Source organism: Notamacropus eugenii, chromosome 5 (genome assembly GCF_028372415.1).
Source record: "Notamacropus eugenii isolate mMacEug1 chromosome 5, mMacEug1.pri_v2, whole genome shotgun sequence".
NCBI classification, from domain to species: domain Eukaryota; kingdom Metazoa; phylum Chordata; class Mammalia; order Diprotodontia; family Macropodidae; genus Notamacropus; species Notamacropus eugenii.
Window position 1 is genome coordinate 114907069 of NC_092876.1, and position 14974 is coordinate 114922042.

The 14974-nt window shown below is 42.8% G+C and overlaps 1 protein-coding gene across 2 annotated transcripts in view; it reads left to right on the forward strand.

Annotated features, from left to right (window-relative positions):
- The window catches only part of ME3 (malic enzyme 3), a 326185-nt gene extending 311641 nt beyond the window's left edge, over nt 1-14544 (forward strand). For both annotated transcript variants that reach the window (XM_072610619.1, XM_072610620.1), the window contains 5 exons: nt 100-205; nt 6078-6220; nt 11195-11368; nt 13656-13754; nt 14276-14544. In XM_072610619.1, the coding sequence (XP_072466720.1) occupies nt 100-205; nt 6078-6220; nt 11195-11368; nt 13656-13754; nt 14276-14437 (684 nt within the window). In that variant the 3' untranslated portion in view covers nt 14438-14544. The remainder of the gene's footprint in view (nt 1-99; nt 206-6077; nt 6221-11194; nt 11369-13655; nt 13755-14275) is intronic.
- Nucleotides 14545-14974: the final 430 nt, after the last annotated feature.

The window sequence follows — 14974 nt, forward strand, 5'->3', positions numbered from 1 at the left end:
CTTAAAAAGAAACCAGAAATTGTCACAGTTGGCATCCAAGGCTCAGGGCTATTGGGGATCTTCTTGGCTTATAACTTGTTTGTTCCTTCTTTCTCCCAGGGAAGGAGTCACCTAAACCATGAGAAGGAAGTGTTTGCTCAGGATCATTCAGAAGTGAATACCCTAGAGGAGGTGGTCCGGCAGGTGAAACCCACAGCCCTCATAGGTGTGTGGAGAGCACCTTCCAATCAGGGACCTGTTTGAGCCACAGACAAGGGGAGGGAATAAGAATGCAGGGTATAGGGAGGAGGCTGGCCTGTCTGGAAGGTGTCAAGGAATGGAGGAGATAACTTCACCGAAACAGGATGGGGCCAAATGAATGCAGGCCTTGATTTGAATGTCTCTCAGCAAGTACTGAACTCATCTAATCAAGTCTTCATTAGCGCCATATTGCCCGGCATGTTCTAGGGTAAAGAACACTGGTCTGAAACTCCAAAGACCTCTGATCAAGTCCCAACTCCAACACTGACGTTTACTTTATTTTTTAGTACCATTTTACTTTTTCCAATTATATGCAAAGATAATTTTTAAATTTTTAAAATTTTGAATTCCAAATCTTCTCCTTCCCTCCCTCACCTCCCTCCTCCCTAAAAGGGTAAGTAATTTGATATAAATTATGTTTGCACAAAATCAGATAAAACCTATTTTGGTGTTAGTCATGTTGGGAGAGAAGAAATAGACTGAAAGAAAAGAAACACACACAAAAAAAATACAGAAAGTGAAAAAATAGTGTGCTTCCAATCTGCATTCAGACTCCATCAGTTCTTTTGCTGTATGTGGAAAGCATTTTTCATCATGAGTCCTTTGAATTTAACTTGAATTTTATTTCTAAAAAATATTTTTTGAAGCCTATAACAACAGAGATAACCTAATTCAGAGACTACATGATCATGAATAGGAGGTGAGGCATAAAACAGGGAGGTACATGCTCACCAAGGGCTGCTGATCTCACCATTGTTATGGACAGATCCAATGCATAGACCAGACTGGAAAAGTGAAGTCCTCCAGATGACCTTTTTACAGATCACATCATTCTACTTGCATCAACTCCAGAAGACTGTAGAACAAGAGTTCTTAAATTTTGGGGCATCGTGGTCCCCTTTGGCAGTCAGTCTGGTGAAGTCTCTGGAACTCTCAGAATCATGTTTTTGAATGCACAAACTAAAATATATTAGGTTAAAAACAAAACCAATTATATTAAAACACGGCTATCAAAATATTTTTAAAAAAAAAACAAGTTCTCAAACCCCACGTAAAAACTTTTTTCTCCTGGGAGTGATTCATAACTGCTCAAAAGACTTTGGCCTAATCGTCCTCTCAGAAAAAAAGATGAAGAGTGGTTATTGATCAGAATAGAATCATTTATATAGATAACCTGAAGAGCTCATCATGTGACCTAAAAAATTCAGCAAACATCATTTTTCTGATTTTGCAGATGAAAATTATTATGTCAGAGCTAGGATTTGAAACCAAGTCACTTGGTTCCCCATTCAGCTTTCTTTCCAGTGTATCACAACCTCTTCTTTTTTCCTCGTGGATAAAATCAACTCCATATTTATCCTACTCTATGCTGAACTCCACATGAGGCAATATGGAGGCAGTCCAGAACCCCTAAAGAAGCTACAGCCAAATGCCTTTTCTGACTCCCTTAGGGGTTCATTCTCTTTCCTTCTCAAATAAAAATACATATGCTTTTGTTTCCATCTTATGTTCTACCCATACCCACAATGTAAATATAGGCTATTGTAGAACAATCTTTCAATCAATAAGCATTTATTAAGCACCTACTATGTGCCAAGCACTGTTCTAAGTATGCAGAAGTTCCCAAAGTGGGTGATACCACCCTTGGGGGGCACTGGAATGATCCAGGGGGCAGTAGGAACCTCAGGTGCAATTAGGAGGCATTGAATAAAAAATAAGGGGACGGTAGAAGCATAAGAAAAGAAAAGAAGAAAACTTTGAAACCCATTTGGGCATGTTTCATCTGTTGTATAACAGAGTTTAAGTCTTAGTAATTACATTATTTTCCAAATAAACACACAAAATACAAGTTATAGCTAACCGATGGTCAAGTTCATTAACAGGTCTTAAAAAGCAAGTGTTGGCAAGCAAGCATGTTGAGCATTGTCAGGAAGTCCAGCATACATCAGCAGGAATATGTGCATGTAATGGGTTGTTTACAGTATAATACTATGTGGCTACATGATGCAATACTGTATCATCAAAATTTCAATTCAGGAAAAACCCCACAAATTTATCATAAATTATTAAATTTAAGATGAGTTACTTTTGAAATATGTATATTTTATATATTTTTTGAAATGATGGAAATTTCAAAAAAAATGTTAAACGGTTAAAGAAAGATTTCCAGGGGGATGCTAAGTAAAATTTTTTTTTGAAAAGGGCCAAATACTTTGGGAACATTTGCATGATAAGGTAGGCTATGGGACCTCACCACTTACTACACTTACATGAACATGGGGTCTGGAATCAGAGGAGCTGGGTTCAGATACCTGTTTTTTACCACCTAAGCAGTTAAGTTGTATGGTGGACAAAGTGCTGGACCTGGATTCTAATCCTGTCTAAGACATGTACTAGCTATGTGACCCTGAGGAAGTCATTTAACCTCTGCTTGACTCAGTTTTCTTATCTGTAGAATAAGGATAATAATAGCACCTACCTTCTAAGGTTGTTGTGAGGATCAAATAACCATAGAGTGCTTAGCACAGTGGCTGGCACATAGTAAGCACTATATAAATGTTAGTTATAATTATTAGTCCTTTAGAGGTGTAGGGGTGTTCGGAGAAGGCTAGTACCTCTGATGGGAGGGCTGCCAAGCCTTTTTCAGAGCTGCTTTCCACCTTTGGTGTCCCACAGGTCACCTAGCTCTTACCTGTGACTCTAAGAAGCTGTAGCATGAGCAGCAGCCAAACCCCAGTGAAACAGGTTGAGGGTAACTGAGGGGTCTTAAACCCATTGGTGAATAAGAGGATGTCAATCCCAAGCACATGAAGACTTCCCCTGGCAGAATGCATAGATGGGAACAATTTGTTCCAAAGGAGATGGCTGAAGCAAGCACTGTGGAGCACTTAGAGCTTGATTAGACATTGAAGATGCCAAGGTCAGCTACTGCATCATGAGCCATCACCAGTTATCTTGACTTTTATCTTGCTGCTCTGATGACTGTGGAAGAAACAGTAAAGCTGACAATTTTATGCAACTACTACCTCACTTAAATGCTATTTATATACAAGTCAAAAGACATCACTCATACCATTTTACCATTTTTACCCACCTCAAAGTCCTGCGGTGATGGTCAAGTGATGAAGCAGCAGGTGTGGTTATCCTGGGAGCAAAAGTCACAACCCTGCACCTGCACACAGGAGACTCAAACCAGAGCATCATCTTCTTATTGGACTGAAGTAGCAATAGGATTCAACAGCCCCCTGGGTGTCTGAGCAGCCTTTTTCAAGGAACACACTACTTACTTTCTGGCAGGAAGAAGGAGCTTAAAAAAGTGCCCTAAAAATTGTGTGCTTCACCCATTCTAACCTTGACCTGCTTGCTATGGTGGGTGGGAATCCTGCCCTACAGTTGAAACACAAAAAATGTACAAAAATTTTGCAAAGATTATTCTACTCACCATTGATCCATGGAATGTGTGCACTCTTATGAACAACAAGAAATCCAGTAGACCTGAAAGACGAACAGCTCTCGTAAGAGAACTCAGCAGGTATCACATCCATATAGCAGCCCTGAATGAAACAAGGCTGCCAAATGAAGACCAACTTACCAAAGTCTAAGCTGGATACACATTTTTCTGGGGTGGCCGCAGTGTTGGGGAGTACCATGAAACTGGCATAGGTTGTTGCAATCAAAACTAATTTAGTCAAGTTTGTATGCCTCCAGAAAGGAGTGGAAGATCATTGCAGAAACAGGTTGACTGGAGAAGTTCATTCATATTGTATACCATTTCCATGATGGCATGTTTGCACAGACTTTGGATGATGGATGATGCTCTCATGTTTTCCCAATCACCAATGGAGTGACACAAGACTGTGCTTACTCCTGTGCATGATGTTTCCAGATATGTTGTCAGAAGCCTTCAACAAGGACAGAAATGGCAACAAGGTCAACTACCACACTGACAGCAAATTATTAAATTTGAAAAGGCTACAAGCAAAGACTAAAGGGTATAAACAGTTGGTAATGAGATTTTTTTTGTTTGCAGATGGTTGTGCACTCAATGCTAACTCTGAGGCTAAGATGCAACAGAATATGGATTGATTCTCTGCTACTTGTGCTAATTTTGACCCAAAAATTAACACCAAGAAAACAGAGGTTCTCCACCAGCCAACACCAGACTATGCATATGTGGAACCACTGGGTTACAACAAATGGAAAGATTTTGAATGCTGTGGATAGGTTCATTTACCTTGGCAGTGTACTTTCCAGAGATACACAAATGCATGTGTTGCCAGAGTTAGCTCAGGTGCAAGAGGGAAGAGTGATGTATTCAACAGCCTACCAGACTAGAGGAGAAGAAGTCATTGTGCTGACCTCATTGTTGTATGCCTGGATAGTCTACCAGCGCCATGCCAGGAAACTGAATCACTTCCATTGGAACTGTCTTAGGAAGATTCTGAGGATCACCTGGCAGGATAAGGTACCAGACACTAAAATCCTTGCTCGAGCTCAACTGTCAAGCATTCAAACTCTACTATGGAGAAGTGCAACTCCAATGGGCTGGCCACATTTTCAAATGCAAAACATACATTTACCTAAAAAATTATTTTATGGAGATCTCAAACAAGATAAGCACTCACACTAAGATCAGAAGAAGTGATACAGAATACTTTCAAGGTCTCACTGAAGAATTTTGAAATAAGAGACATGGGAGACACTGGCACAGCATGGTATGCCCACATCAAAGAAGGCACTGTGTTCTATGAGCAAAGCGGAATTGTGGTAGCACTAAAGAAACATAAGATGTGCAGATTTAGAAGCAGCTCTTCACCAAATGTTGATATGGACTATTTGTGCCATACATATGGTTAGAGCCTTCTGAGCTCATATTGATCTGATCAGTCACAGTCAGACAAACTATATGTTGTCCCTGTCGTAGTGTCCTCTTCAGGCACAAAGGACAACAACTGGCAATAATTTTTAAAATGACAGTGATAATTACATCTATTTTGAACTTTGCAAATCTGTAAATAGATAATATTATTTGAGTTACCATTATTATTAACTAAGTGGGCATAATAATAGCACTTATTTTCCAAAGTTGTTGTGAGGATTAAATAAAGTTATTATATGTCAAGGGCTGTGCAAACCTTAAAGCATTTTGTGAGTTATGTCATTATTGCCATTATTAATCATCTTTTAAGTGGGGATAATAATAGCTCCTATTTCCCAAAGTTGTGAGGATCAAATGAGTTAGCACATGTAAGACACTTTGCAAGCTATAAAATGCTATATAAATAATGTTACTATAAATTAATATTAGGTATTATTACTATTAATATTTTAAATGGGAATAATATTAGCCCCTATTTCCCAAAATTGTTGTGAGGATCAAATGAGTTAATGTAAGTAGAGCAAATCTTAAAGCACCGTATAAATTACATTATTTTGTGGTGGTTACTATTATTTCTTATCTGTGTGACCTTAGGCAATTCACTTAATCTCTCTAAGCTTCAGTATCTTTACCTGTAAAATGAGAGGGCAGGACTGGCTGACTTCTAAGGTTCCCTCTCAGCTGTAAATGGGATCCTGGGACTGCTTTGGTTTTGGGCTTTGGATGTCAAGCACCTTTCCCACAGGAGGTACTTAAATCTGATTAGACTGATGAAGACACTGAAGCCATGGGGATTGAGTGCCTGTCCAGAATCACAGGGTCAGAAGCAGCAAAGCCAGGATGCAAACCCAGCACTCAGTGGTCAAGGTGATGCTCCCTCTGGGAGATGCAGCAGGGAGGCTCTCAACAGCCACAGGTTTGTGGACTGCAAGGAACACATCTCTTTTCTCTTGGCCAGGGGTGGCAGCTGTTGCAGGAGCTTTCACCGACCAGATTCTGAAGGATATGGCCTCTTTCAACAAACGACCCATCATCTTTGCCTTAAGCAATCCCACAAGCAAAGCTGAGTGTACCGCTGAGAAATGCTACCAGCTCACAGAGGTAGGCACCCAGGATGCTTCCAGCCTCCCTTCCCCTACACGAGGGAGACACCCTTGAGGACATGGAGATGGGCCCTGGGGCAGAGCCAGGCCAAAATCTGTGCCGCAAACACTGCCCTCCATGAATTCATACCCCCCAACCCCCCGGGACCAACCCAATCACAGATACAGCAAGAAGATGCCTCTTGAGGGCTGATGGTAGGGGTGGGGGTGGGGGTGGTAAGTGTTGTTATCCCAGAGGAAAAAAAACATGCAGCAAGAGGGGGATGAAGGAGCTCAGAGGTAAACCTTGTTTAGTTTTCAAACACTGTACTCCAGGTTTTCAGATCCCTGAAGGATCTCTTTCCCTAGCCCTACCTTGACCACCCCACCCCAACAGGGCTCTCTCCTTGCAGGGTCTAGAGAAAAGGACAGTCTGTCAGTCAACAAGCATTTACTAAGTGCTTATTATATGCCTGGCCCTGTACTAAGTTCTTGGGATACAAAGGAAGGGAAAATTCATTCCCTGGCCTCAAAGAGTTCACTCAAGGAACTCAATAGGACAGACAACATGCAGATCACAGTTGTGTTCATCCTTCATTGCTGAAGAAGACCATGCCATCAGAGAAACGATGCCATAACTTGCACTTGACTTTATTTTGAGTGAGGGAGGGCTGTGCAAGGTTACCAGTCTCACTTCTCCTTCAGAGCCATCTCTGCAGATAACAGTACATTTATGAGATATATACAATGTCGAAGGAAGGTAATCTCACTAGCAATGGGGAACTGACAACAAAAAGTCCCTTGTAGAAAGTAGGATTTGAAGTGAGTCTTGAAGGAAGTCAGAGATGAGGAGGGAGAGCCTTCAGGGGCACAGAGGATGACCAGTACAAATAAAACAACGGAGTGACTTGTGTGAGGAAAAGTAAGAAGTCAGTATGACTGTATTATAGAGCACATAGAGGGGAATAAAACATAGGAAAACTAGAAAGGTGGGAAGGGAATGGATTGTTAAGGGTTTTAAAGCTAGAGGACTTTTTACTGAATCCTGGAAGTAATAGGGAGCCAAAGGAGTTTGGGGGGGCGGGAAGTGAGGGAGACAGTTGACATGGTCAGGTCTACAACTTGGCAAGTCACTTTGTCAGATGAGTGGAAGACGGATTGGAATAGGGAGAGTTTTGAGGCAGGGGGGTTAAGTAGAATGCTATTGCAGTAATCCAAGTGAGTGATAATGAGAAGTTGTGTTAAAATTGTATTTTGTCCTGCAACTTCCCTCACCCCCAATTCTAGTCAGTAAAGTTAGTTTATGAATAGCCGGTATAAAGCAACAATAGCAGGAACAGCAGTTAGATTGCAAAGGGGAACCTAGAAGTCATGTATAGACCATCCCAAAGATCAAAGGAGTGTATCATTTGCAAACTGGATCCTATATTAACCAAAAATCACATCCTAGTAATAGGTGCTGAATCAAGGAAGGGAAGTCATTTAGACTTTTCTGTTGGTCCTATATGATGTAAATCTCAGACAAGTTCCATCCACTGTAAGACCAGCAAAGCATCAAATAGTGCAGATAACTTTGAGATGGTGTGGATATGTTAATTTTAAAGTTTTTTCCAGCAACTTTGAGGTGATTCAGATATGTTAATAAAGGTACCCCAAGGTAGCAAAGATAAGAGTCTTCCCAAAAGAAAACCTTTAAAAGTGAGACCTCAAATTCCTGCGTCCTGGACCCCCTTCCATCTTTCATCTCTGTCATGTTCATTCTTCCCAGGGCTTCCAATTTATCCATGGTTAGTTGAGTGATTCTCTATGCCTTTCTCCTTTCCTGTCCTTTTTCCCGCCATTGCCTGACTTCCTTCACCTCCCTATGCCCCTTCCCCACACCATCTGCCTCTGTACCCCTTTTCACTGCTTATCTCTGTACTTTCTATATAATAAAGTGTGATTGCAGCCTCACTTCCCACTGCCATTATGGTCTTTCCCAGCAGTACCCAGAGAACTGGGTATTCCTGTCCCTACCTCATAATAATTAATGAGCAACACAGAGCGTGTGGTGGCTGTGTGAGGAAGAAGAAGGGTATGTGTGTGTGTATACATATACATATACATACACACACACACACACACACACACATATATATGAGAGACATTGTGAAAGTAAAAATAAGATTTGACAGCAGACTGGATATGTGAGGCAAGTGACTGAAACTGAAGAGACAAAGACAATACTGAGGTTGTGAACTTGGGCGCCTGGGAGAATAGTGGTCTCCTCAACAGTAATAGGAATGTTGAGAAGAAGAGGGTTTGGGGAAAAGTTGAGAAGAGGAGAGAGTCTTGGAAGTTCTTTTTTGGACATAATGAGCTTAAGATGCCTTTAGGACATTCAATTCAAGATGTCCAAAGACCAGTTGGTGATATAATCTGTTAAAGGACAAAGTGTGTGGATGTGGGAAGATGAACCCAATCAGATCAAGTAAGATAGTGTAGAGAAAAGAGAACCAAGGACAGGTCCTCAGGGGATACTCGTGGTTAGTGGATGTGACTTAGATGAAGACTCAGCATTGGGGAGGGAGACAGAGTGGTTAGACAGGCAGAAGAACCATCATAAAAACCTAAAAAGGTGATATTATTCAGGAGAAGAATGTTACAGATAGTGTCAGGAGCTAAAGAGCAGTCCAGAAAAATGAGAATTAAGAAGAGGCCATTATATTTGACAAACTAAGAGGTACTGGTTCCTTTGGGGAGAGCAGTGCCAATTGAATGAGGAGGTCAGAAGCCAGACTGTAGAGGGTTTATTTAGAAATGAGTGAGAGAAGAGGAAGTAGAGGCACTGATTATAGATAATGTTCTCAAGGAGTTTAGCTGAGAAGGGAAAAAGAAATACTGGATAATGATGGAGGTAGTAGGACCAAGTGAGTGTTTTTTTAAGGATGCAGGAGGAATGTACATGTTTTCAGGCAGCAGGGAAGGAATCACTAGATAGGGACAGATTAAAGGTTAGAGAGGGAATGAGAATGAGAATGGGAGCAATCTGTAGCAGAAGACAGCAGGGTTGGTGCCAAGAGAGGGGACTGGACCAGTATGGAGAAGGAGCTAGACTTGGGATTTCATTGGCAAAGGGAGTTTCCTCAACAGGGAACTCCCTCTGCCCATGCAAGTTGGTACCTTTTGTACAACTTAGGGTCTTAGCAAGTTGGCTAGAGCACTGGGAGGTTAAGTGACTTGATTTCCATAGCCAGTATGTGTTGGAGGTTGGAGGAACATGGACCCAGGTCACCTTGGCTCAAAGACAAGCTCTGTATCTACTATGGCATAAGAGCCAACATACATGCCTGCTGTTAACAAAAGACTCACTGGAGAGGCAAGCAGGTGCTTTTTCAAATGCCAGAAGCTCTCCACATTCTCAAGATTAATATTGTTAATATTAGATTACAATATGAATCAAACGTCCTGGGAGCCCTCCCTTCCACCTCGTTAGAATACGTACAGACACCCAGAGCACTTGGCTTCGTCTCCCTCCCTGATATTCTTGTCTTATGCTTATCTGTGTACAGATTATATCACCCTCCTAGAGTTTGTGTAGGTCAGGAGCTATACCTATCTTACCTTTGCTTCTCCCCAATATCTTGCACATAGTAGACATTTAATAAGTGTCTGTCCAGTTCAATCCACTGTGTTTTGGGAACTGACCATGATGCAAATATAAGTGAAATCAATTAACCAGTGAATCAGTCAACATTTGTGAAGTGCCTCCTATGTGTTGGGCGCTGTATGCTCAGTTCTGTGGATAAGAGATAGACAAAAAAATGAAACAGCTCCTGCTCACAAGGTACAGGAACTAAGATTAGTGACTGGTGAATAGTAGAAAGAAGACTGGGTGTGAGAGATATTGTGGAGGTAAAATTAGCAGGATCTAGTAAGTGATTGGAGGCAGCTAGGTGGCTCAGTGGATAGAGCCCTGGCCTAGAGTCAAGAAGACTAGAATTCAAATCTGGCCTCAGACACTTACAAACTATGTGAGTCTAGGCAAGTCACTTACACTCTGTTTGCCTTCATCCACTAGAAAAGTCAATGACAAATTACTCCAGCATCTTCACCAAGAAAGCTCCAATGGACAGTGTGGTTTATGGGGTCACAAAGAGACACAATTGAATGACTAAATAACAACAATAAGTGATTGGTTATGTAGGGGTAAGGGAGAAGGAGGGGTTGAGGACAACACTTAGATGGTAAATCTGGAAGACTGGGAGGATAGAATGGCCCTCTGGAGATAAAGGGAAGTTTATAAGAATAGTGGGTTTGGGCAGAAAATGGTGGTGAAAATGGAAGCTTCTACAGGTCAGGGTGTTTTGCCTGGTACATAGTAAGCACTTAATAAATGTCGATTGATTGATTGATTGACTTGTCTTTCTATCCCCAGTACCTACCACAGTGCCTGGCACAGAATGGCCATGTTGTCTCTTGACTACTGGTCAGTTCAACTAGTGTTTAGCAAGGGCCTCTTATGTGCCCTGCCTGCTCTGGGCTCCCTAAGGGCTCACACTATGATTTATACTTCTGTGCCTTCATGTATTCATCCAACCAATGTTTACTTATATTTCTCTGTAGTCAGTCATTCATTAACCAACATTTGCTGAACATTGACTCTGTGTGAGACACAATGGTGGGCCCCATGGGGGCTGTAGAAGCTCCCAGGTGACCACAGGCATGGCAGAAGGATGGGACATACACACAGAGTTAAGTAGTGCTAGCAACAGGATGTGGTGAGTTGTGAGTCCAGAGTCACAGGCTGACCTCCCCCCTCTAGGTTAGGTGGCTTCACACACAAACATGTCTTTTCCTTGGCCACAGAGCTCCTACCAGTCTTTTCCGAATGCATGTTCTTGGTCACAGAAATGACCAGAAGAGAGAATTTGTGGTTTTAGGCAATCAATCCACCACCAAGGTCAGAAAAAAGATGCAAAAACCATCCAACATGTGCCCTTTCCTCTTACAGGGCCGAGGGATCTTTGCCAGTGGGAGTCCCTTTGACAAAGTAACCCTGGAAGATGGCAGGACCTTTTTCCCTGGGCAAGGAAACAACGCGTACGTGTTCCCTGGAGTGGCGCTGGGCATCATCTCCTGTGGAGTCCGGCACATCCCTGATGAGATCTTCCTCCTTACAGCCGAGGTACCTTATGCTTCCTCACCTTAGGACCTTAGTACAGTGCCTGGTACATAGTTGGTACTTAATAAATGCTTATTCTCTTCCGAAAATAGCATTTATGTCGTTTGCAAAGTACTTTACAGATAATACCTCATCTTATCCTCACAACAACTCTGATTAGCAGAGTATTATTATTCCAATTTTACTTATGAGAAAACTGAGGTAGACAGAGGTTAAAAGACTTGCCTAGAGCCACCCAGCTAGTAAGGATATGAGGCCAGATTTGGACTCAGCCTTTCTGATTCCAGGTCCAGTGCCACATAATAGAGGGAGAGTTGTTTGCCAGTCTTAAAGCACTTTATGGCTTATTGATTAGAACAATGGACCTAGAGCCAAGAAGCCCTAAATTCATATTCTGCCTCAAACACTTATTCTCTGTGTAAACTAGGGTAAGTCATTCAACCCGTGCCTGCCTCTGTTTGCTCATCTGTAAAATGGGAATCATAAGAGTACCTATATCTCAGGGTTGTTGTGACAATCAAACAAGATATTTGTAAAGTGCTTTGGAAACCTTCAAGTGCCATTTAAATGCCAGCTGTTATTATATGGACTTAGGTTCATAGACATCGTAAACCTGGAGTTGGGAGGATCCTCAGAGATCTTCTAGGCCAAATCCCTTATTTTGCAAATTAGGAAACTGAGGCCCAGAGAAGCTAAAGGGCTTGCCCATAATAATAAGCTTCAGAGGAAGGATTTGACTCCAGGTCCTCCAACTTCAGAGCCAGTGTTCTTTCCACCTTATCATACTGTTTCATTAGAGTCAGAGATCCCGTCTCTGTCACCTGCTCCCTGAGTGACCTTGGGCAAGTCACTTAATTTTTCTGAACCTTAGATCCTCACCTGTGAAATGAGGAGAGTTGGACTAGTGGCCCCTAAGGTACCTTTTGCCTCTAAGACCAGGATCCTCCTTATGAAAGAGAGCTTGTGTTTCATTTCTTTTCTTTTCTTTATCCATCTCCCCATCCTAATTCACTCCTTCCTCCCCCAGCTTCTGTTACCTGAGTTAGTGATGCTGAGCTTCCCAGCCAGGCACTTACCTCTGGCACACAGCACAAGGGAAGTGGGATGCACTTGGAGGCAGGGTGGGGTCATGGAGGGGAAGTGACCAGCCCAGGGGCATACTCGTAGTAAGCCTAGACCAAGGACTTGAACCCAGTTGCTCTAGCTCCAAATTTCCTGCTCTTCACTCTTGCTTCACTTTCTGGTAGCAGAAACTGCAGCCTTGCCCTTCCTTTGACCCTCAAGAGTCAACCCATCTTGACTAGGAGCCTTTCCAGGTGCCACCACCAAGCAGGCATCTAGGACCAGGAAGGGCCCCTGCGATGGAAGGGCAAAGGGAGATTGGACAGGGACTGGGCTCCACTTTCTTAGTTTCACCAAAAGAGAATTCACTTGGTGGAGAGAGGCTAACAGCTCCCTTTATAAAGCACTTTATTAACAACAGCTCAGAGCAATACTTGGTAATTCATTTGTGGAGTTAGGATTCTAACCCAGATCTTGGGACCCTAAACCACAAGTGGTTTTTCTACTACATCCTTGTTGCCTTTCTGTAATAGGAAGACCTGAGTTCAAGTCTTAATCCTCTGGCAATGTACCAGCAGGGAGACTTTGAGTAAGTCATTTCCCTTCTCTTTGCCTCAGTTTCCTGATTTGTAGAATGCAGGTAACTATATTCTCACTACTCGACTCATAGAGTTACTCCAGAAATCGGACTCAATGACTTTGTGAAAGTACTTAGTGACTCTAAAGCATGAGCACGAGGCTGCTTTACCACAACTCTTTTGTCTTGGCCCCTCCCTCTCCCCTTTCCCATTTCATGACACAATGGTTCTTGGAAGGATATGATTGCTTTTCCCTGAAGCTTAAATTTGATACCAGAGGAAGGAGAGAGACAACGATTGATTTCCCAGACATGAGAATGAGGCTGAGCTGCAACACTGGCTGACCACTAGTCTCAATAACTAGCAGGTTTGGAGGTCGAGGTTAGGGGTAGGGGGGATTGAAGTTGGGACTTCAATCTCAGAGAGAAGGGAGCACATGGTGCACACAGATGGGTATCCCTGAGCCCTGGTCCTGAGGGCTGCTCCCTGAGCCCTGAAGTGTCCTCTTGTTTTTGTCCTTCCTCTACTAGCTGAGAATCGGCTCCATCTGTCTGAAAGTGCCTGTCTGGAAAACTTCATTCCAGTGACTATCCTGAGGAAGACAGTTCAGTGGGCTTGGTCGTTCATTCAGTTCTTCTCTTTTTCCCCAGCACATTGCCCAGGAGGTCTCTGATGAGCATCTCACCCAAGGGCGGCTCTACCCACCACTCAGCACCATCCGGGATGTGTCCCTGAGAATAGCAGTCAAGGTACGAGCTGGCCTGGGCCAAGGGCTGATTGGGTGATGGGAGAACCTCAAGGACCCAACAAGGAATGTGAAAACTTCTGAAGAGTCTGGGTGGCTCTTGCACGATCCAGGTGTCAGAAATCAATTCATTCAATGCAACAAATATTTATAAAGCGCTATAGACTCCATAGCCAGGGTTTGTGCTAGGCAGTGGGGATCCGAAGATTGAAGAATCAAACCACTCTGATCCCACAGGCACTTACCTTCTACTTGAGAAAAACAGTATGTTCCTAGAAAATATAAATAAATTAATTTCTAGGGAGAGGACAGCAAGAACAGCCAGGATGGGAATAGGCCCTTTGTGGTAGGTAGCATTGGAGCTGAGCGTTGAAAGGAGTTAGTATTATCTATTTCTGTTGGGTCCAACTCCTTCTCCAGGCCTCTTCAGGCTTGCTTTATTCTCATTTTAGAAACAATTGCCTGGTGAATGGTCTTTAAATGACTGTCTTCCCAGTTGAAGCTTGCTCTTTTCCCTCTTTTCAGGTCCTTGACTATGCTTACAAACACAGCCTGGCCTCATGGTACCCAGAGCCTGAGGACAAGGAGGCCTTTGTGAGGTCTCTGGTCTACACTCCGGAATATGACTCCTTTGTGCTGGACAGCTACACGTGGCCCAAGGAAGCAGCAGAAGTACAGAAGATCTGAGGCCATCTCGTTGGCTCATATTAGCAAGTTTGGGTCCCCTCACCCCCGCAATGAGTGAAACTATTTTCAGGTTTGGAATACTGACAATATAAATGGATCCCAAAAGAGCTGTTCTTGTCCTTGTGGCTTTTTTTTAAGTTAAATCTCTTGGACAGAGCACCAGTCAGACAGCTGAGTGGTGCAGTGGATAGAGTATTGGACCTGAAGTCAGGAAGACTCATCTTCCTGAGTTCAAATCTGGCCTCAGACACTTACTAGCTTTGTGACCCTGGGCCAGTCACTTCGTCCTGTTTGCCTCCAGTTTTTCATCTATAAAATGAGCTGAAGAAGAAAATGGCAAACCACTGCAGTATCTTTGCCAAGAAAAGTCCAAATGGTGTCACAAAGAGTCAAACATGGCTCAGATGACTAAACAAGATGACAAGTGAGTGTGCCATCAAGACTTGCTGGAGCTTATGTGATCGAGGGTGGTTTTGTTGAAGGCCCAGGAAAGCCAGCACTCTTGTCAGTCATATAAATCTCCCCTTGGCTCTTTCC